We start from the raw sequence: 26,843 nt of genomic DNA on the forward strand, positions 1-26,843 counted from the left end.
ATGCAGTTTAAAAAGAGGGCGGATGAGCAGCATTGGGTAGATAAAATATGCAAAATATTAAACTGTGATAAAATGATCAGATTTGCATTATTTAGTCAATTTCAGCCCCCAAAAGCCATACTACATTTTTATGTCTGTTTTAAAGAACAACTTACAGTTTTAAATTATAGCACTTGAAACAAAAAAGAAAAAAACTACTATGAAATTCATCCTACACTTTGGAAAAAGAAAAAAAAAGTCAACCCACTCAAAATTAAGAGTGTGAATTTGTCTTCAGAGCCATTCTCTCAAGATTAAATGGCTCTCACGTCCAGTCCAACGCTGAGCTGAAAGTTGGGGGCCTGCAGTCTCATCTCGATCTTGTCACTGACCGCCCCCCAAGGGTCACCTCTCCTCCCTGATGAATCCTTGGTCTGTATTCCGGAGAGTACTTCCATGAAGCAGAGGAGGTGTGCATTTTGAATATTCTAGAGATGAATACTAATGCGAGGGGAGAAAGGGGCCCATTTTAGTGAGAAGGTCAAGCCTCTAGAATGGGGAGCACTTCCTGGTAGCTGGAGGGCTCCCCACTTGGCAACAGAGATCTCTAGCTTGGTAAGAGAAAACCTGGAGAACGAATGTGGGGTCTTCCCTCCGCCCTCTTAACTGCCCTACTCTACAGCCCCTGGGGGAAAGAAGGACCAAGAGAGACTGGAGGCTGTTGCCTAGCAACAAGAGGCGCATCTGGATCGATGAGAATGGCAGCTGAGGCTCCAGCCCCCAGCCCGGCTCTCTTTGATCTCTCCCAGCCCAGCAGAAACCTGGGGGGGATGCCCAGGGCAGCCAGCTTGATTAGAGCTGAGTCAATAGTGGGAATTTTCCATAATGAGATTGCGTGGGCAGTGGAGGCAGCTGCCCCTGGCTTCTCTTGTCACCTGCCCCAGTGGGTAGAAGGGCCTTATCTGTCTGCCCAGCACCCCCTTCCTGCTGATGGCTCCTGGGGAGACACATCACCATCCAACTTTGATGATTCTCAGTCTAGGACTGCCAGGGACTCAGAGCCCAGCTTTGCCCTGGCCCCAGGCTCCTGACTCGTCATCTGGTTGAGGACACTGAGGCCCTGAAAGGAAAAGAGATCTAGTTATAGAGCCTCTAGCTCACCTTTCCTTTCCTCAACCCAGCTCCCAGGTGTGAACCTGGGAGGGTTGGATCCTGAGGGGGAAGAGGTGGAGGAGAGGGGGTATGGAACTGATGAGAGTATATGGGCTCCTCTGACTTCACCCCAGGGCCACCCCCGGAGGTCAGCATGGGAGGGTCCTTGGAGTCCTGGTACATAGGGCCTCTCCCTAGGACGCCTCACCAATGCCATCTGGAGTGCACCCTCCCCAGGACACAAAGATCACCACCTCCACGACAGCCCAGGCCATCAGGGACAGCTCAGCCACGCAAAGGTCCTTTCTCAGGCTCCCATCCCGAACCTCCAGTCTAGCTCAGGCAGCCACAAGGAAGCTGCCTGCTCCCTGGCTGACAGGCTACAGCTCCCTGAGGGCCAGGGAGAACCCAGAAGAGAAGCAGAGTGGGCTAAGCAGGGGCAGGGATTCCTTTGTTCCACTAGTGCACAGGGGAGACTAAAATACTGCTTGTTTGTTTTGTGTCGGTCCTGAGCCATACAGGTCTGTCTACTGGGTGGAATATGTTTGTATTACTTTCAGTGACAGTATTGCATGCTCTGCCCTATTCCACTGGTCTCTCTTACTGGTTTACATTGGTTTGCCAGTCCCCCCCCCGCCCCCGCCTCCTCTGTTGATGTATCCAGTCGGATTCAGTGTCCCCGTGGTCTGTCCTGGGCTACAGTGATCCCCACTGGTCTTACCTAGGGGGACTGCCTGGACTGCGGGCCCCTGTGTAGGGAACATACAGTGAGGTTTCCTTGTCCCTGGGACCTGCCACTCAGATCCTCTGCTCTGAGAACCCAAATCAGAGCCAAAAGGGACAAGAACAGGGGCCTTAGGCTGATGACAGGCAGGAGCTTGGATGCCAGGCTGGTCCAGCCTAATCCTTCAAAGACAGAGCTGGACTCCAGTGCTTACAAAGTGTGTGACAATGTGGCTAGTGCAAATGCCAACACACAGTCTAGGCATACTGAGAGCGGGAACTAGGTGCCGTTTTCACTGAGGTCCCAGGAGACAGCAGTGATAAAAAGCAAGCAGTGAGCTCCCTGTCAGCGCAAACAGTCTGGGTTTCGACAGATGTTCACAGATGGCTGCTTTGTGCCAAGCTCTGTGCTGAGCACCAGGGACAGGGAGATGGAGGCCACCCGGTCTCTGCCCTTGGAGAGCCCTCACTAGGCCAGGCAGCAACCGGTCGCAATGGAACGAGATAAATGCTGAGAGTAGCAAAGAGAGGGTGAGGCTCCAGGAGCACAGCAGAGGTGTGTCCCCCTGGGGAGGTCACGGAAGGCTTCACTGAGGAGGTGATGCTTGAGCAGAGTCTTGGAGGATGCATGGAAGGGAAAGAGCATTCCAGACAGATAGGACAGCATGAACTAGTGTGTTCTCGTGTGGAGCGGAGTGCCGGATGTCTGAGAGCAGCGGGGGCTGAAGGGCTTTCTCCTGCGGTCAGTGGGCTTGCCCTCCTTCCCTTGCCTGCTCTGGGTACCACATTTTGGCTCTGGGACCTTGGCCGGCCCCAGCACCTCTGTTGCACAGCACGAACTGAGACTGCAGGGAAGGGGACATCTCCAAGCCCTGCACAGGGACCCCTGGGCCCAGCACAGGGCTGGACAAGGGAGAGCAGGAGAGGGACCAGGAGGCAGGCCCAGGCTGAGGTGCCAGCATCGCTGGGGGCCCGGCTGCCTGCCCCTCCTGGAACCAGAACTGTACCAGCCCAGCCAGATCCAGCCGGGGACTCTGGCCAAGGACTTCCTCTGGCTCCCACAGGGGCGGCAGGAAGCTCTGGCTGCTGAATAATTGAAAAGCAGGCTTTCAGCATTTCTCCCTCTCTCTCCCCTCCCCCCCAGCGTCTTCTGGAGGGTTGGGTAACAAGCAGCAGTGCCAGCGCCTCCCGCCCTCCCCAGAGTGCCCAGGAGACAGAGAGGAAGCTCACTAGGCTAACCCTCTCACTGCCGGCCTGCCGCCCTTCCTCCCAGGCCTCACCCTGCAGCGTCTTCTAACCAGTGAATACTGGTCTAACCAGTGAATACTGGTCTCTGCTGGTCCATGTGGGTGTCTATCTGGGGAAAGTGGCCTTGTTGGCTACTAGTCTTCACGAGCTGGTACTGATTTGGAGTGGTAAATTATCTACGTGATCTGTTCTGATTTATACTGATCTACATGTCTCACTGGTTATAGCACGCCTGTAGTGGTTTAGACTGGTTGCGGCCCAACACAAAATTGTAAATTTACTTAAAACCTTTTTCTTTTTGCCCATCAGTTTTTGTTAGTGTTTGTGTATTTAATGTGTAGCCCAAGACAACTCTTCTTCCAGTGTGGCCCAGAGACGCCAAAAGGTTGGACACCCCTGGTTATGGTAATGAGAAATTAATACTTACACATGGAACTTAGTGAGTACCCTTAAGTCACTAAGGGTTAATTCCTTAAACCCTAAGGAGGTTACTTGTATTAACACCATTTTGCAAATGAGGAAACTGAGCCCAGAGGGTAAGTCACTTTAGGACACATAGTAAGTGATTTGAACCTAGGCTGCCTCTTCTGCCACTTGCTGATCTGCACACATTTATCTTGAGGGTTTTTTTCAGCCGAGCCTATTTGTTAATGCGTTGCAAGTCTTAGGTTCGTCTTGGTTAATGTGGACTGGGTTAGCGGAATTAGAGCAACACCTCTCTCTAAAGGGCAAGGGCCAGCAAAAGTGAAGGCACAGAAGTCCCTTCCAAAATGCAAATCTGACCGTGAACTCTCCAGCTCCGGAGCCTTCACTGGCTCCCTATGGCCTGTGGGGCACAGCCCTAGCCCCTGCCCCCTACCATCCACTGTGCTCAGCTGTGCACAAGCCCATGCTCTTCCCTCTCTCCTCTGCGCTTTCTTTACACACACCCCACACTCTGCCCAAGACATCCTTACTCCCCTTCTTTGTCCCACTAGCTTCTACTTATGCTTTAAGAGCTTTCCTCCAGCCCCAGCTGGTGTGGCTCAGTGGATTGAGCGTGGACCTGTGAACCAAAGGTCATCAGTTTGATTCCCAGTCAGGGCACATGCCTGGGTTGTGGGCCAGGTCCCCAGCAGTAGGCACATGAGAGGCAACCACACACTGATGTTTCTCTCCCTCTCTCCCTCCCTTCCCCTCTCTAAAAATAAATAAAATTTTAAACAAAAACAAAACTACACATTTGAAGACCTCCCAGCTATGCCCCTCCCCCTACACACCCCAGCTCCAGGGCCGAGACTGAGGTAGGCTGAGATGCACTGAGCTTCCTCAGACACAGTGGAGATGAGCTTTCTTCCCCAGTCTGACATCAACACTCACTCTTACAAAGACCCAGACTTAGTTCTACAATCTAAGTATGTGGTTTCGTGTGTGTTTGTCAGTTTCATCACGTTTCTGACAGTTACAAAGACTTTTTTTTCCTCCAGGAGACTCAAGAGGCATGTCCCTCCCTACCTCTCTCCCACACTGGGCTTTTTCTCTGGAAGGGCTCACACTGTACTCGCAGCCCCTGCCTAATGAGAAGGCAGCGCCCCGTCATGGCCCCACTCCATCCCAGTCCCCTCAGCCCCAGGGCCCTGCGCCCTGCCCGCCCTTGCCTCCAGTCTGCCCTGCCCCCACCTGGACTCCCTTCCTCTCGTAGCCGCCCACCTTCCACAGGGCCAGTTCAAACACGGACCCTTGGTGAAGCCTCCCCTGGCCGTCCCAGGCCACGCTGACCTTCTCTGGTCTCTTACTTGCTCCCCCAGCACCAGGTCAGGGTACGGGAAGAGGGTGTAATTAGCATCTGTCTTCACAACAAGCTTGTTACTCAAAGAATAAATGACCCCACCACACTGAGGTAAAGAGCGTTGGCTTTACACATGAGAACAGTGAGGCTCAGGGGGGTTAATGACTTTCTCTGATCACCCAGCAGAAGTGTTAGAGCCAGAATTCAAGCTCAAGTCCTCTGACTCCAAATCCGGTGCTCCTCGTCCACCCCACCCCACCCCCGTTTTCCTGGGCCTGTGGGAGGCAACAGAAAGGCCTTAGTAGCAAGAATGCAGTCAAATTGTGTGTGGCTGTGGATCGAGAGCTTACTTGAAGCTGTGCGAACCTGTACATTCAAGGGTGTGGAGTCCCTGAGTCCCAGCATTATCACTGGGGAGGTAGGTCTCCTGCAGGTTGGAGCAGGGAAAGGGGCCCCTGGGGCACTGAGTGCTGCCCCCTGCTGAGAGAGGCTTCTGAGCCGCAGGAGCAAGGGGGGCCCTTGGGTTGGTGCCATGAGGGGCTGGGAGTGAGATGGGGAGGGGAGGAGTTTGCTGAGGCCAGCAGTAGGAGAGTGGCCCCTGCCCCCTCAGCCAGCTCCTCAGAATGACACCCACAGCCTGCCCTGAGCTCCTGCTTCTGCTCTTTCCTCACGCTGCCATCGACAACCTGTTCCCTCTCCTAACTCAGTCTCTAGCTATGTCAGGACAATTCCCAAATCAGGCCCAACCTCAGCCTCCTGAGTGCCAGGTCCACGATCTGAGGCCCCTGGACATCTTCCCCTGGATGTCTGGGGACTCCTCATACCCACATGTCCAAAATAGAACAGTCACCACTGACAAATAACAATGACCACTGGCACCATTTATGAGACATTCATTGCATGCTAGGCACTGTGGTACCATTTCACATGTATTCATACTCTACAACAAACCTCTGGGCAGAGTGTTGTTACTGGTTCCATTTTACAGGCAAGAAAACTGAGGCACGGAGTTTAAGTCACATGACAAGGTCCCTCAGATTATGAGTTCCCAGAGAGCATACCCCTGTCTCCCACTCAAAACAGCGTTCCCCAGGGCAAAGCCCAATCTCCCCCTCAGCCACATACGTCATCCACTGCTGGCACTCTCAGATCTGGCCAGGTCGCTACTGCTCTGGGAATCCCACCCTTCTGAGTCCCAGTTTGAGTGATGATCTCATTAGCTGTGAGGCCTCCATGCCGTGCCTGTCAGCAGACTGGACTCTGCAGTACAGATGGACTGTTTCACCTTCAATTAATCTCTACCAGCAGGGCTGGCCTTGCAGGTACCAGCAGCCAGACTGTTCCATCCTGTGTTCAGCCAGGTCTGCTCAGGGGACCCAGGCTTGGGCCAGGGAGTAGGAGGCAAGCCCAGGGACACAGCCAGGAGGCTTGGAAATCAGGGGTCTGGCTCTTTAACCACTTAGATCTGCATGACTTAATCTGCACAAGGGTTTGGCAGGCCCAGCATCTGGGCTCGCCCTTGGGACCTGACCCAGTGCTGGGGACAGCCTTGGGCTAAGGATGACTGCTGTGGCTCTGGCCCTGGCTACAGCGGCAGGAAGGGGGTGGGCTGAAAGCCAGGCAGTATGCATATGCAATGAGTACCACCAGAGCAGGGAAGGAGCTGTGGGGTCTCTGAGACCAGCCCCCGCCCTCTGCATTGTCCAGGAGACCAGAGGACACTTGCTCCTCAGGGTCTCACAGCCGCCAAAGATGGCATCAGAGTCCCCAGGGACTTTGGCAAGTTAGGATCAGGGTTAGGATTGTGGCTCTAGATGTCATATCTGCCTGCTTGACCCCCACAAGCCCCTCACCCTTAACACACACATAATCTGCCCTCCACGCTCCCCATCACAGTAAATGACTGCACCATCCACCTGGTCACTTGAGCCAGTGTCATCCAAGACACCTGCCCCCACCCCACCCCTGTCACATTTTGCCAAGTCTGTCTATTTCTTGAATTCTGCTCAGGCCTCACCTGCCCCAGTGTCCCTGCCTCCAGCCGTCCCACCCCCTCTGGGAAGCCTGCCCTGAGCAACCAGGCAAAGTTGCAGACACTCCTCAAATTTTGTTTTATCACACTACACCCGATACCTATTGGTTTCCCAAAGCAGGCTGTGAGCTCCCAGGGGGCCAGGATGGGGTCTTGTTCACCTTGAGATCTTCGGCCTTCCACAGGGCGGGCCGAAGCAGACGCTGGGGGAGTGTTTGAGTGAGTGCAGTATCACCCTCCTGTTTGTGCAGCTCCGGCAAGGGGAACTCACTCGTCCTGCGGTAGGCTGAACCTCAGAGGTTTTCTTGCAGGGTGGGGGGGGTTAAGATTAAATTGTTAGGGGGGAAATTCTGTCCCAGACTGAGCTGAAATGCACTCTAGATGACTTCCCTGCAGGAATTCTGGCTTCGTTTTCCGGAACAAAGGCCCACAGCCGCGAGTCTCCGAAGGGAGCCGAGCCACAGTGGGAGAGATTGGTGAGGGCCTGGCTCCTCTCTCCGTGAGGTCAAAGGGCAACACTTGGGAACTGGTTAGAAATGCCAAAGCTCAGACATTCCCCTGGCTCTGCTGAGTCAGGACCTGGGCGGCCAGGGGTGAGGCAGCCCTCTGTGCTTTAACAAGCCCTCCAGGTGACTCAGGCCTGATAACCCTTGAGAACCCCTGTTCCTGTTCTGACAGGGCTCCCAATTGCTGGTCATCTATATCATAATCACCTGGGGAGCGTCAACAATTTCACCAGCAGAGATTTTGATTCGTTCGGTCCAGGGTGCGTCTCAGGTAGTGTTGACATATACAATACAAGGCACCCAGCTAAATTTGAATTTCAGATAAACAGTGAATACTTTTTTAAGTATAAGTATGTCCCAAACATGAAATTCGTGACATTCAAATCGAATTTAACTTCCCATTCCGTATTTTTATTTGCCAAATCTGGCAACCCTACCTATTTCTTCCAAGTTTCCCAGCAGATTCAGCCAGGTTTGGCCTACATCCCCGACAATCCTCCCAACTATTTAAAGACAGGGATTCTGGTAGCCTGTATATTCTCGTCTTCTCCTTGTCCTACACATATTTTTGTTGATGGGGCGTAAGATAACATGCACTTTTGGCACCTGCATCTCGATTCAGTCCCCGACCATCCAAAACCCCCAATCCTTCCCTAAACACACTGTCTACCCGACTCCGATTTTCCAGAGTCAGTTTGGGACCCAGCTGCCGAATGTGGCATTTCTCACTGTCCTGCTTCACCTTAGATTCCTCCATCCTTCTGGTCTGTTGAGTTCTTTCAGATTCTGACTCTGAATTTATGAGCCTTCCCAGGTGGTGTCCTCCGTGAATCCGATCATCAGGTTGTCAAAGTCCCCTCCAGTCAATGGCAAGCGTATCACATCAGTGATAGAGCACAGAGCCCTATGGCCAGTCCTCCATTACGTTCCTCCGTCTAACATGGCATTGACTTATTAAGTAGCTCTCTTGAACACAGGTCAATCCATCACCAATTACAACAGTGCAGAACATCAGTTCCCACCAGCATGCTGTCCCTTTGCCTTACAAAAGCTCACGAGGATTCTGTAGAAGACCCGATGCCTCAGAGAGAGACCAGACCCTGTGCCTGCAGCATGAGTGACTCCCAGGCTTGCTGGTCCAGCAGCCCTAACTCAGAAAGAAGAGGGTTCAGTGTGCAATGACCCCTGGCTCTTCCACTACCAATTCAAGGGTCATCCTTTTAATAGCCTTTCTCAGATTCCAGCCTGGCGCCCTCCCACTAACCAGAAGTTGGTAGAATCCGCCATCTGATCCTAGTGAAAACGCAGGCTGCCCTGCCCCTGTGCCCTCACACCCCTCTCTTTTCCTTCTCTGGCATTCCTGAAAGACACCCCTCTCCAGCAGCCCGACAGTCTCACCCCGACATGCTCCTGGTGCTAGAGGGAGAATTTATGGGGCCTGGAGATCTGAATGTGTTCAGAACTGCCCCCATCAGCTTCTCTCCTGTCCTCAAGGAGCTTAGGCCAAGTTCTAGGCTGGGGAGCCTCACCCACATCAGAGGGTGAGCCTGCAGTGCAGCGTGGCTAGGAGCCTGGCTCCTCCACGGCTCTCGCTGGGCCTGAGCACTTTCTCCCCATGCCTTCAGTGTGTCTCCTGCATTGCCAGGGGCTGGGGAGGCTCTGAGGAGCTGAATGAAAGCGTTGTCCACTCTCCTCAAAGGGTTCACAGTCTAGAACAGGGGTCAGATGAAAGCACCATGTTGAACCTCAGTATCTAAACAGGTGAGGACAACAGCAGTGGGAGTCGGGGAGGGAGTGACTCATCCTTCCTCAGAAGTGGGGAAAACTTTCCAGGAGAGGTGACATTGGACTGGGTCCTGAAGGATGAATAGAATTCCCCCAGATGAAGAAGAGGAGAATGGGTATTCTGGCACTGAGGACCCACATGGGCAAAAGCACAAAGGAGTGTTATGCTTGTTTGGGGACGGATGACAGAGGCTGAGGGGCTGGACGTTGGTTGCAGGATGAGGTATAGCAAGGGATGAAGCTGTGAGATCGCGTAGGCAAAACGTGAATCAGTGTCGCAGGCTGTGTTGAGAGCCGTGCCGGGTATCCCTCCATCCCAGCTCCCACCGCAGTTGTTTTCCATTTGTTCTGTCCATACGAATGGAGCTCCACCTGCTCAGGCACTTTGCTGGCACTTTTCTGCAGAAGCAGAAAACTAAACTGCGCCAAGCCCAGGTGAGCCAGGCCTGTGAGCCCACGGTGACAACAGTGAGTGGCCAGGGCTCTGGGTGGGCTAAGGGAAGGCTTCCAGGAGGTGGTGATGCCTATGAGCAGTGACTCCAAGGACATGCAGGAGTCAGAAGAGTGTCCCACTCTTTTGGAGGCAAGAAAGGCGAATAAAAGGCCTGGAGGCAAGAAAGAGGGAGAATCTGCTGAGAAGGGGATGGGTTACAGCTAGACTGAAAGGCAGGCCACATTGCGAATTTAAACCAGGGTGATGGGAAGCCACTAGAAATTGTTAATCAGAGCATGGCATGTCTGGTTTGCTCCTGGACTGACCTCCCAGGTTGCTGATACAGGATGGACAGAGGGCAGGGGGCAGGCAGGACACTGAGACCAGAGTGGACCACAGTGAGGGCCTTGGACTGAGATGGTAATAGAAGGGAGGAAAGTGAAAAAATGTGATCGATGTCAGGAAGAGGGTGAGGGGCCAAACCTGATGACAGGTGAGCTCTAGTGGGCCAGGGCAGTGGAGGTCTCTAAGCTCCATACATGTCCCTGGCTCAGGTGACCAACACATGGAGGGGACACCTGTGAGCCAAGCACCATGGCTAAGGCAGGTGGGGAGCAGGGCTCCCAGAGCTCTGTGTGGGGACTGGGGAGTGGGTGATGCTTATGGGGTAGCCCAGGAGAAGCCCTGGTGGAGCTGGGGTACAGAGGTGGGATAGGGACCAGCAGGACACCTGCAGGGTTTGGGGTGAAGAGAGGCTAAAAGAACAGCTTTGGTCTGTAAATCCCCAAGAGCCCTCCTCTCCTGAAGAGTGAGTCTGGATGACGCTCCCAAGCACAGGTGGTGATCAGATCAGAGGTTCAGAGCGGGGCAGGGCCATATAGCAAGGAGTAGAGGAATCTGGTCTAGAACCCAGGGATTCGGGACTTAAGGGGATGGACACATAAAGGATGTTATGTTATCCTCACCACTGTCACTCTTCCCTTCAGAGCCCCTAGTGCCTTTCACAGCCCCTTTCTCTCTTCTTTGCCTTCCAGTCTCTGTGGCTCTGAGTGCCCCACACTCCCATCACTCTAAGGCCAGTAAGGAGAGTGTGTGTCGGGGGCTGCTGTGGTGCAGGGAAGGTCCATCCAGGATGTCCAGACATACCCAGTCTCTTCTCTTCCCACCTCCCTCCACCCTTTCCCTCCCTCCCATCCCACTCCCTGGAAAGGAGGCCTCCCTGTTGCTTAGCAACTAGCAGAGCCTTGGAGAAAGAAAATGGAAATAGCTCAGGAGGTGCCTCCCCCTGTTAAGACAGGTCCTTGGTGTGTATGTGCACACACGTGTGTGCCAGCACAAATGCATGCACATGCTCTACTTTGGGCCTAGAGTGGAGCGAGGAGTTCTTATCTCCCCAGCCATGCCGACTCTCTCATCTCCCTGAGCCTGGAGGAGGATGTGCATGCCTAGAAAACTAATGTCAATGCCACTTTTGGCCACATCCTCAGAAGCAGTGTTTCCAGAACAAAGGAGGGGACAGTTTCAATCTGAATCAGGCCCCCCACCTAGACTATTGGCTTTGGAGAAGTCAACAAGTCAAAGTGGGAATTGAAAACTACATCTGTGGTGGAAAGGCCCCAAAGCCTGAAGAAGGCTCTGTCTTCCCACCTCAGCAGTGCTGCCCTGGGAGCAGACTGGGAAGTGGGAGCACCCGTGGTCTGTGATCCCACCAGCCAAAGCCAGGACAGTGAGTGTCCTGGGGATGAGGAGGTTTACATTGAGCCTGAAGGAAAAACAAGAATAAAACTGACAAATTTTCCTGGGAACCGATTTGATTGCCAGGGGAGCTGCAAACTGGTGTGCAGGCAGGGTCTAGGCAACCAGGCCCAGAATTGGTGCCAGGCAGAGAGGGTTCCCCTAGGTGGTTACTAGGTTCCTGAAAATGACTCCATTCCAAGCTAAGGGCACTGAGAGAACATCTATGGTCCTGCCTGCCTGCATTCATTCACCTTACAGATGGGGAAAGCCCAGTGTCCAATGCCCCCTCATGCTCTGAGGTGTGACCCAAAGGTGCAAACCCACCATCCACCCGCCCCGCCCCCCCCCCCCACCAGCCTGCGGGGAAGCGGATTAGAGCCCTGAGTGGACTTTTAAATCTCCTGGATTAACCCGCGGGGAAAGGAGCTTAGCGGGTGGCCGAGAAGTGACTATCCCGCCTCGTGTCTGTGTCTATCCCGCAGGGCCAACACCAGCGGCTCCGGGGACAGTCACTATGTCCTCCACCGTTAACAACGGGGCGGCCAGCATGCCGTCCCCGCCCGATGCTGCAAACGGCTTCCCGCAGCCGGGCGCCTCCTCGGGGAGCTGGCCGCGGGCCGAGGAGGACCTTAGGGCCGCCGAGCCAGGCCTGGTGAAGCGCGCCCATCGCGAGATCCTGGACCACGAACGCAAGCGGCGCGTGGAGCTTAAGTGCATGGAGCTGCAGGAGATGATGGAGGAGCAGGGGTGAGCCTGCCGCAGGGCCGGAAATGTGCTTCGAGATAGGGAGCTCAGGCGGGGGACGGGGCGGGGCTGGGGCGGGGCTTGGGCTGAGGGCGGAGCCAAGCAAGTGCAGGGAGCCCTGGAGTTGTGTGAGCAAGGGACGGGAGTCTGAACCAGTAGGAATGGAAACATTGTAAGCCCAGCCGAACTTTTATTCATTTATTAGTTTATTCAACCAACAAAATGTCTTGAACACTGGGTCAAGCTCTGAACTGGGCTTAGATTCACAGAAGCTTAGGAGACACAACTCATACCTTCCAAAAAACATCCAGTCCAGTCCAGTGAAGGACAGAAGCATGTAAAAACATAGGTGACAACTCAAGACCTCTATAAAATGGGTGGATCGAGCTGCCTGGACTCTGCCTGCCGAGCAGGTGCAGCGGCCAGATTGGAAAGCGCAATGGCTCAGGAACCTGTTGGCAGCCAGAAGCTTAGGTTTCACCTTGTCTAGTTCAGAATAAGTCACAGGGGCACACACGTGTGCTGGGCACTGTACTGGGCAACGCTGGAGCCCAGAGTTGGATTGGAGTTGCTTCCTCAAAATCCCTCCCCATCTCAGAAAAGGAACAAGCATGTTAACAACCAACTCCATCACAAAACAGATTAGAATCATGGTTAAAGGACAGGGCAGGAGAGGGCCAAGGGCTTTAGGAGCTCACAGGAGATACTCTGGTACGAGAAAACATTTGAATGGCCCTTGAAGGATGAGTAGTAACTTGTCTGGCTGAGGAGGGGTTGTGAGGAACTTCCCTTGCAAGCCTGGTGGAGATGGGACAGCCCTCACACGTGGAGCTGAAGGCAAAGAAACAGAGAACAAACCTACCCACAGGTATAGTCCCAGGGAAAGCTAGTAGCCCCCAAGGCTCTCCCTTTTGCCTGTGCCCTGAGTCTAGTACTTTGAAACGAGTGGGCTGGCCGTGGAGAGAGACCAACTGGGAGCCGGCCCACCCATGGGACATGCACTGTCCTTGAGCTGAGAAACCCAAAATGCCAATGCATGGGCTTGGGCCACAGCCGGGCAGACAGCCCGCATACAGCGGTTCTTCCAAATCATGTTTTGTTGTGTCTGTCCTCAGCCAAGACATGGCTCACTATTCCTGCAAAGCCCAGGAAGACACCAGGGCTCAGAGACAGTCTCCAGGAGTGGGCCATCAGGAAGGCCATCGGAAAGGCAGGCCAAGGCTGAGAGGTTTTTCTCCAGCTCCACCGAGGAAAAAATGCCAATCAGCCATAAAGGAGGCAATAAAGAGCTTTATTGGGGTTTGTGCTCCTGGGCAAGGTTACCCTGGTCTGGGTCTGCAGGATGAGGCCGGGAGAAGTCACGCCCAAGCAGGGAATGTCGTGGGGTTTTATTTTCATTGGCTCCCTGTGGAAGCTGGGGATTGGTGCCCTCTGAACAAAGCAGCAATACAGCATTGGTGGTCTCTTCCTCGGACTCAGGTTACTGTGAGGATGTCCTTCTTGGCAAAGTCCAGCCAGAGCTTCCTCCCATCCCTGCCCACCCTAACAAAGGCCACCTGTGCTGTTTGTAAGGGAAAGAAAGGGGCACAGGGACTTGGTGCTCACCTCCAATCAGGAACCAGGCTGGGGAGGGGAGGGTCTCTGCAGGGAGAGATGGATGGATGAGGACTCCTGAAAACAGACCAAAAGGAGGCTTCCAGCTGGCAGATGGAAAGAGGTTTGGTGTGGAAAGAGGAAATGAGATCCCCAGGGCAGGGCTGAGTAGCAGGTAGGATGGGGTATCCTTCTCCAGAGAGAGCCCCAGGGCCTTAAACCTGAAAATCCTGTGGAGGTGGCTGAGTCCTGGAGGGAAGGGAGTGTGGGCGTGGTTTTGGAATTGAAGGGGATGACTGGGACAAAGGAGGGAGGGCCAGCCTTTTGGGCTTTATTCTCGGAAACTGCCCCCTCCCTCTCTCAGACCCCCATTCTCTTCCTGAGCACCTCTCCCCCCCAATACCGCCCCCCTTCACTGAACCTTCCATTCCGAAAGCCCTCCCCCTCCAGAGCCCTCCTTTTAGGGAAGCCCTAGGCACCTCCTTCACAGAGCTCCTCTCCCTCCCCAAGCCTTCTCTGCCCTACCCCCAACCCCTCGGCTGAATCCCCCCTCCTCCTTGAGCCCCAGCCCCTCACTGCACTTGGGAGGCTCTTTACCAGATGAGGGCACAGGCGGAAGGGATGGCATTTGGTCACGTCCTTGGTGTCAGCCCCCAGGCATCAAGGCCCCTGTGCCTCTGGGAGGCACCTGCGAAGTCTCTGCATACGCAGTCAGGGCCCCTTCCTCCCACCCACGCCGTCATTGCAGATGCTTCCCAGTCACCATCCTTCTCCCCTCCCATCTCTTAGTGGCATCCTCCCCTGGTGAAGGGCGCAGCCCCTCTGAAACCCAACAGTCCAACCTTCCAGCCCAGGCTGTGACCTTGGACAAGCCACAGTTACTCAACTGTAAAAGAGGGACACCTGCCTTCCAGAATCGTTCTAGGGTCCTGTGGACTAAGGCATATATGGGGCTCCTCTGCCCACAGCCAGTTCCCAGAAAGTGCTCTTCAAACACTAGGGACCCTTGCCCTGTTATCAAGTTCAGTCATTAATATCCATTTCTGGAAACACTGGTTCATTCGCGTTTATTTACCAGGTTCTCAGACATTTGACAAATATTCCCACTAGTCGCGGGAACACACATTCTTTGGACCCATTAAAAGGCAATTCCTTCCTTAATATTGATGGATGGCGGCTAATTCACTGGTGATTGATGCTGCGTTTCGAGTCACCTTCCAGGGTAGCCTCTGTATACCGCCTGCAATCTGCGTGGGGGCGGGGACAGAGCCCTCAGCCTGTGCAGTGTGGTCCTCCCACTGCGGCCACAAATACCCCTCTACCCGGAGCCCTTTCTTGTGTGATGAGATGGTAACGGTGGTGGTGGCAGCGGGCTCTGCCCCTGGCTGAGCCTGGAACTTTGAGCCCTCCCATCTCCCTCTGTTGTTTCCTCTTCTGCAAAATCGGAATAGCGAGGCCATCCGCCCTCCTCAGAGCTACTGTGAAGACCAGATCAACAAATTAATGACCAAGGAAGGGACTATCTGGGAGCCCTGGGTCTGGTCAGGGACAGGCAGAATCAAACATTTTCTACTCTGGGGACCTCTTTTAAAATACAATGTCCCTTCATCCCACCCCAGCCCGAGGGCAGCCCTGGAAGTCCCCAAAGCAACAACAAATTTGGCATGTCCTTCTCATGCAGTGGAGAGTAGACAGGGAGACAGACATCACTGTCCTCTCCATCCCCACTCCCCTGTCCAAGCTCTCGACTTTCAGTGTGAGGCTCTGGTCCACGCAGGCCTCCTGTATGGCCTTAAGTTGCCGATGTTTCCACTCCCACGGAGAGTGGATGGTTGGGTACCGGCCTCCCGTCCATTTTAGCCTTTGCCTCCTGGGGATGGAGAGAGAAGAGGCCCAATGATTCCTGACCTGGAACCCTCTGCTCCCACCTCTCTGGAATAAAAAATCCTCATTCGCTACAATTTATTGAGCACCTACTATGTGTTGTGTAAAGAACTTTATATCTCCCTTAATCCTATGACAACCTTAAAAAGCAAGTTACTACGTACGCCATTCACAGATATATGGGCCACAGCTGAGAGAAGTATATCCAAGGTCACAAAGCTAGAAAGTGGGGGGTTGGGTGGTGCCAGGACTCAAAAATCAGACTGCCTGGCCCTGCTGCCTCACCCCTTAATCGCTGGCCTCAGCTGAGAGGGTTGACTTCAAGAGGTATGAGGGGAGTGGAGCCTTGGAGGGAGTGGCCACACTTGAGACCTCTTTTCCCAATAATTAGATGTTATCCCTGGGTGCCCAGCTTCTCCCAAAATGAAGCCCTGAGGCACAGTGTGGTCCTCCGCAAGCCTCCCAGTTGGTTCAGTCCAGCCCCCCAGGCCCCAAGAGACAGGTGCTGGAGTCAGCTTGCCTGAAACCTGCCAGCTTGGGGGTGAGCCCCAAGTCCCTGCACATGTCCCAGTCCAAGTCACCGTGAAACCCGTCTCCCAGCCTAACGTGCTCCATAGACCCCCAAGCATGGGGCTTGGCCCCTGGCCTGGAGCCCCTACGACCCAGCAGGGGATTTGGCCCCATCATTCTCTTGGGCCAGAGAAAGAACTGCTCTCTCTCCTCCCCAACCCCACCACAGCCAGGACCCCATGCCAATGGTCCAGCCAGCCTGCATCTCCCTCCCAGGGCTCTATGAGCCAGGCGCTGAGCAGTTTTGAAGGGCCTATGCTATTTGTCCCTGTGCTGATGACAATGACAAGCTGGTGTCCTGAGGAGGTGGGATGGGGGAGCAGTTCCTCCGTGCCTGTACTGCTCAGACAGAGGCCACCATCCTTCTTCCTGGGCACCAAGCCAGCCCAGCCCTCGGAGGGCTCTGCACCGACCAACACACCAGGACAGGACCCTCCAGCTGAATGCTAAGTAGGGACTGAGGCAGACACCAGGCCCAGAACTCAGTGAAGCTGGGTTAGAGGCCTCTGTACAGTGCGGCCCGAGCACCCCCCACCCATACATCCTCCCTGGGGTGGGGGGTGGGGAGTTGGGAAAAATGGGCCTCGCCCCCTGCCAGGCAGGGTTCATCCCTCCCTACCATGGGCCGCGCAGGTGCCTGGACCTGCAGAGGATCAGACCCGGGCTGGGGGTCAGAGGACACCTGGTTAAAAAGCTGGGCTCCCCATCTACCGCTGCCCCCAGTGTGTTCGATCAGTCCCTGAGCTCCAGCCATTGTCCCACCGAGACCGTTTTGCCCACATCTTCCCCTCCATCCTCGGGCCCACCCTCCAGCTCTGCCTTCGCTGTCTCCTGCCTGAACCCCTGCGGCAGCCCAATGCCAGCCTCCCTGCCTTCGGGTCCCTCTCCTCTAGCCTCGCAGCCACCGAAGCCATCTTTCCAAAATACAAATCCAGCCTTCAAACTCTTTGATGCCTCTCCATCACCAGTCACTCATTAATCAAAAATTTGGGGTGCCACATGTGCAAGCAAGGTGCCAGGTGCTGGAGACACAGTGGAAATCCAGAGGACAAGGCCCCTGCCTCAGGGACCTCCCAGGCCAGTATGGAATAGAGAGGAGTCAGTGGGTAAGGACTGCCACAGGAGCCACCTGCCAGGATCAGGGAGGTGCAGGTTGCTATGGAAACACAAACACCAGCACCTAGCCTGATCAGAGGGTAGCCATGCTGTGGTAAACATCCTGTGAGTCACATCTTTGTGCCTAGCCATGATTATTCCTCAGGGTAAACCTGGAAGTTAATTTCTGAGTCAACGGGTGTTTTTATTTTTTTTTAAGGCTTTTGAAAAGAATTGTGAAATTGCTCTCTTAAAAGGCAGGGTCATTCCGCACGTGCTTGTTGAAGAAGGGGAGAGAAGGGTGGAAGAGAGAAGGATGAAGGAAGGGTATGGTCCCCAGGAGGTAACAATGCACTGGTTCCAGGAGCAGCCTGGGTGGGGCGTGCCAGGGCTGCAGTGTGCATGGGGGTGAATGGTAAATGGACCATGGAGACAAGAGGGGACCCCCGTTCTATCTGCCACTGTGTTTTCTGTCCAGGACAATGACCTGCAGCCCACGAGGGAGAGAGGGTGGGGGTCAGGGACCCCAAGATTCATTCAGCAGCAGCCACTGGATGCCTGCTATGTCCCTGGCACAGGGCAAGGGGCTGGGCGAGCAAAGACCCCCCGCACCAGCCTGGGCAGTGTGGACACACACCGGAGTGGGAAAGGCCAGAGGAGCTGGAAGGCCCAGGCAGCGGCTGCCACAGTGCTGCAGCGAGAGGGGATGAGGACCTACTCCAGGGTGTGGGAGCAAGGATGAAGGGCAGAAACTTCTGGGCTCTGGTCCCTGAGACCTGAATCGGGAGGGAGGGAGAAGGGAGTGGAGAAGAGAGGAACTTTCACCCATGGCCCACCCCCACCAGTGCAGAGGGAAGCAATGGATCAAGCACTGGGATCCCCAGCAGGCCACCTGGTAGCCTTGATCTTGCAGAGATGGTGCGGTCCTAAGTACCTCCCAAGCCTACTGCCTGCAGAGATGAGATGTCCTTGAGGCCAGGATAACAGAAAAAGCCATAGATCCTCACTTTTCCATAAAACTTATCCGGAGAGTGGAGAGTGACTGCAGCCTGGAGTGGGAGAGAGGCCTGACCTGGGTTGTGGGGGTGGGCAGGAGGGCCGGAGGAAAGGGTGGCTTCACCCTGGCAGTCTTCCCACCTCTGGGAACAACGTCTCCTTTAGTTTATTTGTTTCTTTGGCAGGTGGCTTGTTTGTTTAGTTGGTTTGTTGGCTGCTTTGGTGCAAATTGGGCAGGCCTTGAGCTGCCCCAGTGCTGAGAAAGTTGCTCAGAGAGGTCATCTCAAGCTGGAAAGTGCTCTCGTGACTGAGGACTGGGGGAGGAGGAGAAGCACAGGCAGGAAGGGAACCGAAGGGGAGCGCAGCCCTCACCCTCCTGCACCCCTGCAGGTACTCCGAGGAGGAGACCCGACAGAAGGTCAGGACTTTCCGGCAGATGCTGATGGAGAAGGAGGGAATGCTCACCAGAGAGGACCGGCCTGGAGGCCGCATGTGAGTGCCGCCTGCGTAGGGGCAGGGGAAGGGAGGGTGCGGGCTGGGGCAACAGCTGGGTGCCAGAGGGGTCTTTCCGAAGGCTCCTTCTGGGGTTGGGGTGCTGGGTACAAGGAGGATGAGAGAGATGTGGACTCTGTGTACTGGGAGCTTCAGGCCGGCCCGTGCATGGGGCCGTTACCGGGGACCTGCCCTGCTCCCTGGGGAGGCAGCCCGGATCTCGGGGAAGGGAATCACAGGCTGCAGATCAGGAAACCTGAGAAATGTCCTGACCCCAGCCCTGTCACAGGCTGACAGTGTGACCCCAGGCTAGTCCCTCTGTCTTAACTTTTACCATCACAATAGCCTCCAGAGTAAATTCATACCCTGGAAAGTAAGAACCAACACACCAATGGCGTTGCCAGGACAGCCACAGCCTTGTCAGGGAAGGAGCACGAGCTGGCAGTGTGGGCGTCACATCTCCACACAGGTCACAGGACAGGAGGCGCACTGGTTTTTTCGGGGGGGTGGGGCAGGAGAGCTTCGGATAAACGGGGGAGTTGCCGGGAGGTCAACTTGGTCTCAGATTAGAGAAGACCTGGGAACCACTCAAAATTATGCAAAATGGAGCAGACTGCCAAAGGAGGGTGGGGCAGCCTGTCCCGGGGAGCGCCGGGGCGGGCTGGATGGCCAGATGCCTGGCAGGCAATGTGCACTGAGGGACTGTCATTGAATCCACTCTGCTCCATCTTCCCTTTGCAAAGCCTCGGTGTCCCCACCCCGTTCTGGGATTCCCTGCTTCTCTGGCTGGAAGTAAAACTGAGGCCGGGTGAGAGGCTTGACTAAACGCTGCTGCTGGGCGTTTCCTCCAGAGGAGGACTCCTCTGTAGGTCACCTGCCCTTTCCTTCTCTACCCTTGCGAGGGTGAAAGCCCTACCCCGCCCCGACTCTGCCTACCACCTTCTGGGCCTTCCCAGGCCAGGCCTGCCTTTCTTCCCTGCCCTGGGCTCTTTCCTCTTAATGTAGTTACTGCCCTTCAATTCTGCTCTCTCTTCTGGCTACCAGCCCACATTTTTCTCTCCTTCCTCAATCAAATTTCTGTTTCATGTGCATAATGCATTGTCTCCACTTCCCGAAGACATGGAGATCTGGCTCCTGCCCACACAACCCCGTGCCTTGCTCAGGCTGTGGCCACCTGAACCTCGTCACCATGGCGCATGCTCCTCCGCAGGCCCCACCTCGCGGGCAGGTGCCACCCTTGTGCTTCCCTGTCCGGAAGCCTACTTTTCCCTTTGGCTTCCAGGATGCAGTTCTCTGTGAATTCCTCCCGCCCCTCTGATGGCTGCTGCTGTCTCCCTCATTCCTGCCCACTTCTCCGGTGTCGGTGTGACCTCCAGGTTCTGTCACGTGCCCAGGCTCTTCCCGTGGAGGGAGGTCCCAGAGGTCTCCCTGAGGGATCTCATTTCTTCCAAAGCTGGAACTCCCTCCCCTTAGTGGATGATTCCCGACCTTTTCCAGTAGTCTTGATCCTATCTTTCCTTGAGTGAATGAATGAATGAATGAATGAAGCATTTAAGAACTGAGACATGCTGGGAGATATGCCGTGGGGACATTGCCATGTCACCATCATCAAAAGAAACGTCCCTGAGGATCTGCACTGTATGCGGAGCCCTAGGCCAGCATGAGGAGTGAGGTGTGGGGAGGAGAGAAGGGGAGACGTGCCTCTTGACATCTGGGTAGAATCACAAACCTGAAACTTGAAACCAGAAATTACTAGCAACTCCTGACACTGTGGCCACCTTGCACCTTTCAGCACGTTCAGTAGGGGACCCGGGGGGTGGGGTGGGGGGGACAGGCTCCACTGCCAGTCAGGAAAGGCTCCTTGCAAGAGGCAGCGTTCCAAAGCCTTGCCGGTCAGGGAGGACTCTGGAGGGAGGGGCACACATAGACTTGGCAGGGTCCTGGGACCCCACAACGTTAGCTCCAAAGCCTCGGTTTCCTCCTTCACAAAGAGAAAGGGCTCGACCAGAAGGCTTCTTTTAGCTCAGACAGCCTAAACGGTGTGAAAAGAACACTCCAAACAGTGACTGTAGCAATCGGAGGAGGCTGCTGGTGCCCTCTGGGCTACTCAGAGGCTGGGCAGAGCTGTTTGTGGAGCTAAAACCAAGGCCTGAGGCAGAGAGGTGACAGGTGGGTTGTCTGCATGCTTCTCTGTGGACCTTCACTTCTTAGCTCAGAGTGTGGGGTAGTGGAGGGGGCGCACGGGCTCTGCCGTCAGATGCTCCCCTGCCCAAGCCTTTAAGTTCAACGCTAACCCCCCCAGGCTATGAACCCCAGGTCCTGCACGCCCCAGCTGTCCAACTTGAGCAGGCCATTACCTTCTCTAGGCCTCCACCTCTTTACTCTACTTACGGGATGGAGACGGTAGTACCGCCCATAGCACTGTTGAGGATGTTTAATGGGACGGTGAACCGTAAGTGCGAGGACTCGCCGCCAGCACACAGCAGACCTGCGTCACCAGCAGGCGGTCCCCACCACCTTCTCGGTCAGCTCAGGCTCCCATAACAAAACTGCCATGGACCAGGTAGCTTATCAGCAACAAAAGTTTATTTCTCATAGTTCTGGAGGCTGAAAGTCTGAAATCATGACCAGGTTCAAGTGAGGAATGTCTGCAGAGTTTGCAACTGCTACCTTCTTATGTCCTCACTTGACAGAAAGAATGCTAGCTCTCCTCTTTTTTTTAATACTTTATTTATTTATTTATTTATTTATTTATTTATTTATTTATTTTTAGAGAGAGGAGAAGAGAGAGAGAAAAAGAGGGAGAGAAACATAAGTGTATGTTTGCCCCGCACGGTGCCCCCTACCAGGGACCTGGCCCACAACCCAGGCATGTGCCCTGACTGGGAATCGAACAGGCAACCCTTTGCTTCACAGGCCAGCGCTCAATCTACTGAGCCACACCAGCCAGGGCTGTCTAGTTTCTTCTTATAAGGGCACTGCTCCCATTCATGAGAGCTCCGCTCCACCTAATCACCTCCCTTAGGCCCTGTCTCCTTACACCATCCATCACATTGGGATTCAAGTTTCAGCATAAAATTTGGGACAAACATTCAGTCCGTACCATGCACAATGCCCCATGATCCCAGGAAGGCCTGGCAGTGGCGAGTACCAGGTTGACCTCAGCGCATTCCTCTCCACCTGGTGTCGACACCCTCTCTGCCAACTGTGGGATTCTCTCCGGGATCCATGAAGCCCTCTGACCACCCAGCAGGCCCTGTGCTCATGCCTCTGCCTTCCTGACCCTGATACCCCACACCCACTCATAGCCTGTAATTTGAGACGTGGAGAAATTCGATGCCCTCTCAGCAAGATGACAAATAAGAGCCAGCTGGAGGGTCTCCACTGAGCACACATGTGTGCGTGTGTGTTTGTGTGTGTCTGATTTTAACTCCCTATGGACCGTAAGAACCCATGACACCTCCCACTCAGGAAAGGGTCTCAGCAGGAACAGCATCACTCCCAGAGGTTTTTATTCCCATGGATCATCCTTCTTCCTTAACTTAATGGACTGGGTCCAGTGACAGTCTCTTGTGACAGTCCCACCTCCAGTCTGTCCTCATACTGGGTACCAGAACATCACAGTGCCACAGTATCGGAATGTGATCCCACAGATGGTGGGAGTGGGGCCAGTGGAAGGCTTTGGCAGGTATGATGTGGTCAGGCAGGTGTCTGGGGACTTTCCCCTTTGGAAAATGCTCAGATGGTGAAACTGCAGGGAGCCCCATGGGGCAGGAGGCTCCCTATTCTGGGGAAGAGGCGATAGAGACGAGGAGTGAGGTCCCAGAGACACGGAGAGAGGACAAGCTTTTGTCCTTAAAAACGATTGTTGTGGGCAGCCCTGTATCGCCAGAGAGACCTTCTGTGGGTTCCCCATCAGCCATGCCATCAAGTCTGGACTTCCTGGCCTGGCATTCAAGGCCTCCCCAGACTAGACCCAGCCTGGTCTCCCACTCTCGGCATCACACAGCAGCCAGCCCAGCCTGCTGGCAATTTCCAGTTTTGCCCTGCGTGCTGTCCCTCCCAGGTCTTTTCTCATCCTGGGCCCTCAGCCTGAAACACCCAAGCCCCTCTGCACAGGTTCAAAACACCCCACCATCCAAGGCTGCCTCTAAAGACCACTTTGCACACATTCTCAGGGTAAAAGCAAAACCTTCTCTTCTTAGGAATGCACGTTTTCTTTACTTCTTGTAAAGAAGTAAAGGCCCCAGGCTGCTGTGAGTTCATTTTTTCTTTTTTCACTGTAATAGACAATGACAACTTTTAAGAATAATTGTTTTGCCCTGGCTAGTGTGGCTCAGTGGATTGCATGCCGGCCTGTGAACCAAAGGGTCGCCAGTTCAGTTCCCAGTCAGAGCACATGCCTGGGTTGTGGGACAGGTCCCCGGTAGGGGGCACACAAGAGGCGACCACACACTGATGTGTCTCTCTCTTTCTCCTTCCCTTCCCCTCTCTCTAAAAATAAATAAAAATAAAATCTTCAAAAAATCATTGTTTTCATAATCATATAACAAAATGTTTGGGAGAAAGGGTTTACAGAAAATAAAATTCATAAGCTACTTTCTAACAAAATGAACAAATTCATCCCTTTCCCCCCCATGCATCTGATTTTATATGCAGCGTGTGACTGACCTCTCTGAGCCTCACTATTTTACCTGTAAGATGGGAATATTGATGGTGGTGCCCACATCAGAGGCTTGTTCTGAGCATTAAATGATTAAATGAGATAAATACATATAAAGTGCTTAAAATAGTGTCTGGCACCTGCATTAGTAATTATAATGTGCACCGTGTCATATTTTTGCCCTACATTTTGAGGACATAGAAGAGAGGCCCAGGCCTGACTCATCCCTGTTCCTGCCACACTGACTGCCACTCGCTGCTCCAGGCCCCTGGCAGGCCAGGCACACTGTCTGAGTGAAGGAGCCGAGAAGGCGGAGATCTGCCCTCCTCTGTCTGGGCTCATTCATCTGTCAATTGGCCATTGTGCTCCCGGCTAATAGGAAACAGAACCAGTTAATTAGCAAAACTGCTGGCGTGAAGAAGGGCATGTGACAGGCGCTCTCTTCCCAGGTCAGAACCTTGCCCACCGTAGCCGGTCCAGCGCGTGCCCTGTGCCGTGTTCAACCTCAGCATGTTCTCGGTCGGTCTGCAGCAGACTCTTTGGGTCCGCTTTGGCCAACCCTGTGAGGCTTGGTTTGTTCCATCACAGGGAGCAACACCTCCCCTGCCCATTCCATGGATGTAGTGAGACGTAAACTAGATCACAAACATCAACCTAAGAGCAGGAAATGTTAAACAAATTTAGAGTGTCATACAGCGCCCCTCCCCTCCCCACCGTGTCTACAAAGCAGGGAGAGGACAGCTGAGCTAACATCTACAGCAGGGAAGCCCAGCCCCTGAGTCAAGGGCTGTCCTGTTTGCACGTGACTTCTCAAAGCCATGTTCATAGGTGAACTTACACTCTTTACTCAAAGTTCCCAAAACCATAGGGGATATTCCTCTCTCTCTCTGGGCCTCAGTTTTCTCATCTGTAAAATGGGAGGGGGAGTCAATTTCTCCAAGTGTCTTTGTATGAGATTTGTGAACTGTCGAGAACTATTTAAGCATTAGAAAACAGTAGTTAATTAGTGATACTGTCACCCAGGAAAGACAGCATAGGAAAACTGGGAGATCTTACAAAGTACGTGTAGTTGTACCAGCCCCACAAAACTAGCATAAGAGCTCACAGCCTACTCCTGTGGACATCTCTGGAACTCCCCGGACAAGTCTTACCAGAAGGTTCGGAGATCTCTGTGCTTGCCCCTTGTGCCTGATACTTGTAGCCTATGGCTGCTCTCAAGTAAACCTCTGAGAAGGGCCTAGAGAATGAGGGCAGCCAAACGCCAAGGCCTCAGGGAGAGAGGATGGGGTGGAGGGGAGGGTGTTCTTTCCTTGGGACAGAGGAAGAAGGGAAAGATGACCCCACAGTTGTGGCCAGCGACTGAGGAGGGCACAGTCAGGAGAAGGAGCAGTTCAGGGAGGGTCTAGACTGCGTGGTTACCTCCGCTGAGATGTTAGGAGGCAGGAAAGGGCCCCTGCAGAAGGCAGCAGCCAAACTCAGCTTTTTTATTTTAAGAATAACCGTCCTCATTTTTGTGCCTGGATAAATGGAAGCCCCTCCTCCCGCTGGCGTACCCACACAATGTTGGAGTGCCCTCGAGTTTTGCTGAAGACTATGTTTTGTGTGTCAGGCACTTGTGTGGCTAAGGGCTGTGTGGGGGGACAGGCCCTGGGAGCGTGGGGTGCTGACTAGGCCGAGGAGTTGGAGACTTCGGGGACAGGGACAGGAGGTGGGAGGCCACTGACTTGGGGAAGACGAATGTGGGGAGGAGCACAGCGGTTTGAGCGAAGGGCCATGGGGGCGTTTGACTCCGTGGGGGTGGGGGAAGTGACAAGAGCCCCTCCTCCACCTCAGAAGAGCCTCCGGTAACACCTGGATGACTTCAAGGCTGCCAGGGACAGGTTGGTGTTGGGGGATTGAGTGGCATTATCGAGATTCAAGATTAGCAGATCAGCGGGTGCTCTGCTGGAGCCTTGACCCTCAAAATTCCTTCATCTCAGTAGCTGTGGTCTGCCTTCCTTGTCCTTTATCTCTTTCGAGCGTGTCACAGCCGTTTCTCTCCCAGCGAGAGACGGTGTTGGTTTGTGTGAGGACGAGGCCCCCCCATCTAACAGGGGTGACCACGGGTGGGAACAGCAGGAGCTTCAAACACAGAAGCTCACGTAATCCTCTCCTCAAAGCATGGCTATGCTCTTCCTCGGTGGATAGATAAGGACCTTGAGGCTCAGTGAACTTGGTCGTGCCTGGATTCAGACCTGTCTGCGTGAATCCAAAGCTCATGTCATGCTTTTAATACTCTGCCATCCAATCCAAATCCTGACTGCCCCCTCTCAGGGCAGGGAAAGGAGGAGGCAGGTGAATGGCACCCAGGAGTGAGGGTGATTAAAACCAGGGCAGAAGGGGCCCTGAGCCAGCATGAAGTGAAAAATGGAGGTGAGGGGCCACCACCCCACAGCCAGTCTTTTGGAAGGTCACCTCTAGGCTTATTCAGTAAAAAAAAAACAAAGTTGCACAGCACCCGTTACCTGATTGAATTCTCCCGACAGCAGTGTAACAGTTATCACTGTCATCCTGGAGAAGAGGCTCAGAGGGGGGAGTGACAGGCACCAGGTCACACAGTGGACTCAAGGACAGCCAGCAATGAAGGCACCTCTGCAGCTTCAAAACTCTTGCGCTTGCCTTAAGCCCAGCTATCTCTTGGGGTCGGGGTGGGCGGGGGCGGGGAGGGAAGCCTTATTCTTCGAAGTGATCCCAGGGTGCAAACATCTGGCAGAAGAAGGCTGGGGACTCCTGAACCGGGAGCGAGGACAGGACCGGGTCCCTGCTGAGTGTAGGGGAGCGCTCTGCAGATGGATGGGAGCATCCAAGACAGGCCGAGTACTGGGGCCTGCGCCTGCTGCCGCCAGGCAGTGATGGATGACAGCCTGGCAGCAGGAGAAGAGCAAGGAGGCCTCCAGAGGCTGGAGGCTGCGGAGAGGAGGGCGAGGAGAAGCTATGAATATTTCAGAGAAGCGGCCGGGGCTGGAGGAAGGAGGGGTGAGGAGGGGGCCGAGGAGACAGGCGGGTGTGCAGGGGGAGGGGGCAGCTCAGGGACTAGGCCAGCTGGGCTAAGCAAAGCCGCATCAGTGATGGGGGCTCAGTGAGCGAAAAGGAGAGGAGTGGGCTTAGAGATGGGAAAGGGAATAGGGCAGTGACGTTACAGGGGACGAGGATGCACGAAAGCGGATCCGTGAGGGGAAAGGGGGCAGGGTGAGAGGGTGCAGTGAACGGGCCTAAGGGACAAAGAACCAGTGCGGGGACCGGACTTAATGAGGAGAGGGGCCTCACTCAGGAGGAGGGGGTTCCAATGATGAGGGGAAGGAAACTTGGAATAGGAAATTAGAGGCGGAAGGCCTCGGTGCTCTTCCTTCCTCTTTGCAAAATACGGCAACGTTAAGGCTGGGGCGGGGGGGAGAGGGCTGTAT

At 54.4% G+C, this 26,843-nt stretch overlaps 1 protein-coding gene across 1 annotated transcript in view; it reads left to right on the top strand.

The window, feature by feature from the left end:
- The window catches only part of SRRM3 (serine/arginine repetitive matrix 3), a 55,394-nt gene that overhangs the window by 9,413 nt on the left and 19,138 nt on the right, over nucleotides 1-26,843 (top strand). The window contains exons 2-3 of the mRNA XM_037054802.1: nucleotides 11,846-12,110; nucleotides 18,636-18,737. Of these exons, the coding sequence (XP_036910697.1) occupies nucleotides 11,878-12,110; nucleotides 18,636-18,737 (335 nt within the window). The 5' untranslated portion in view covers nucleotides 11,846-11,877. The remainder of the gene's footprint in view (nucleotides 1-11,845; nucleotides 12,111-18,635; nucleotides 18,738-26,843) is intronic.

The sequence above is a fragment of the Sturnira hondurensis genome, unplaced genomic scaffold, assembly GCF_014824575.4.
Source record: "Sturnira hondurensis isolate 20B ecotype Veracruz unplaced genomic scaffold, ASM1482457v3 Scaffold0008380, whole genome shotgun sequence".
In the NCBI taxonomy this organism is placed as follows: domain Eukaryota; kingdom Metazoa; phylum Chordata; class Mammalia; order Chiroptera; family Phyllostomidae; genus Sturnira; species Sturnira hondurensis.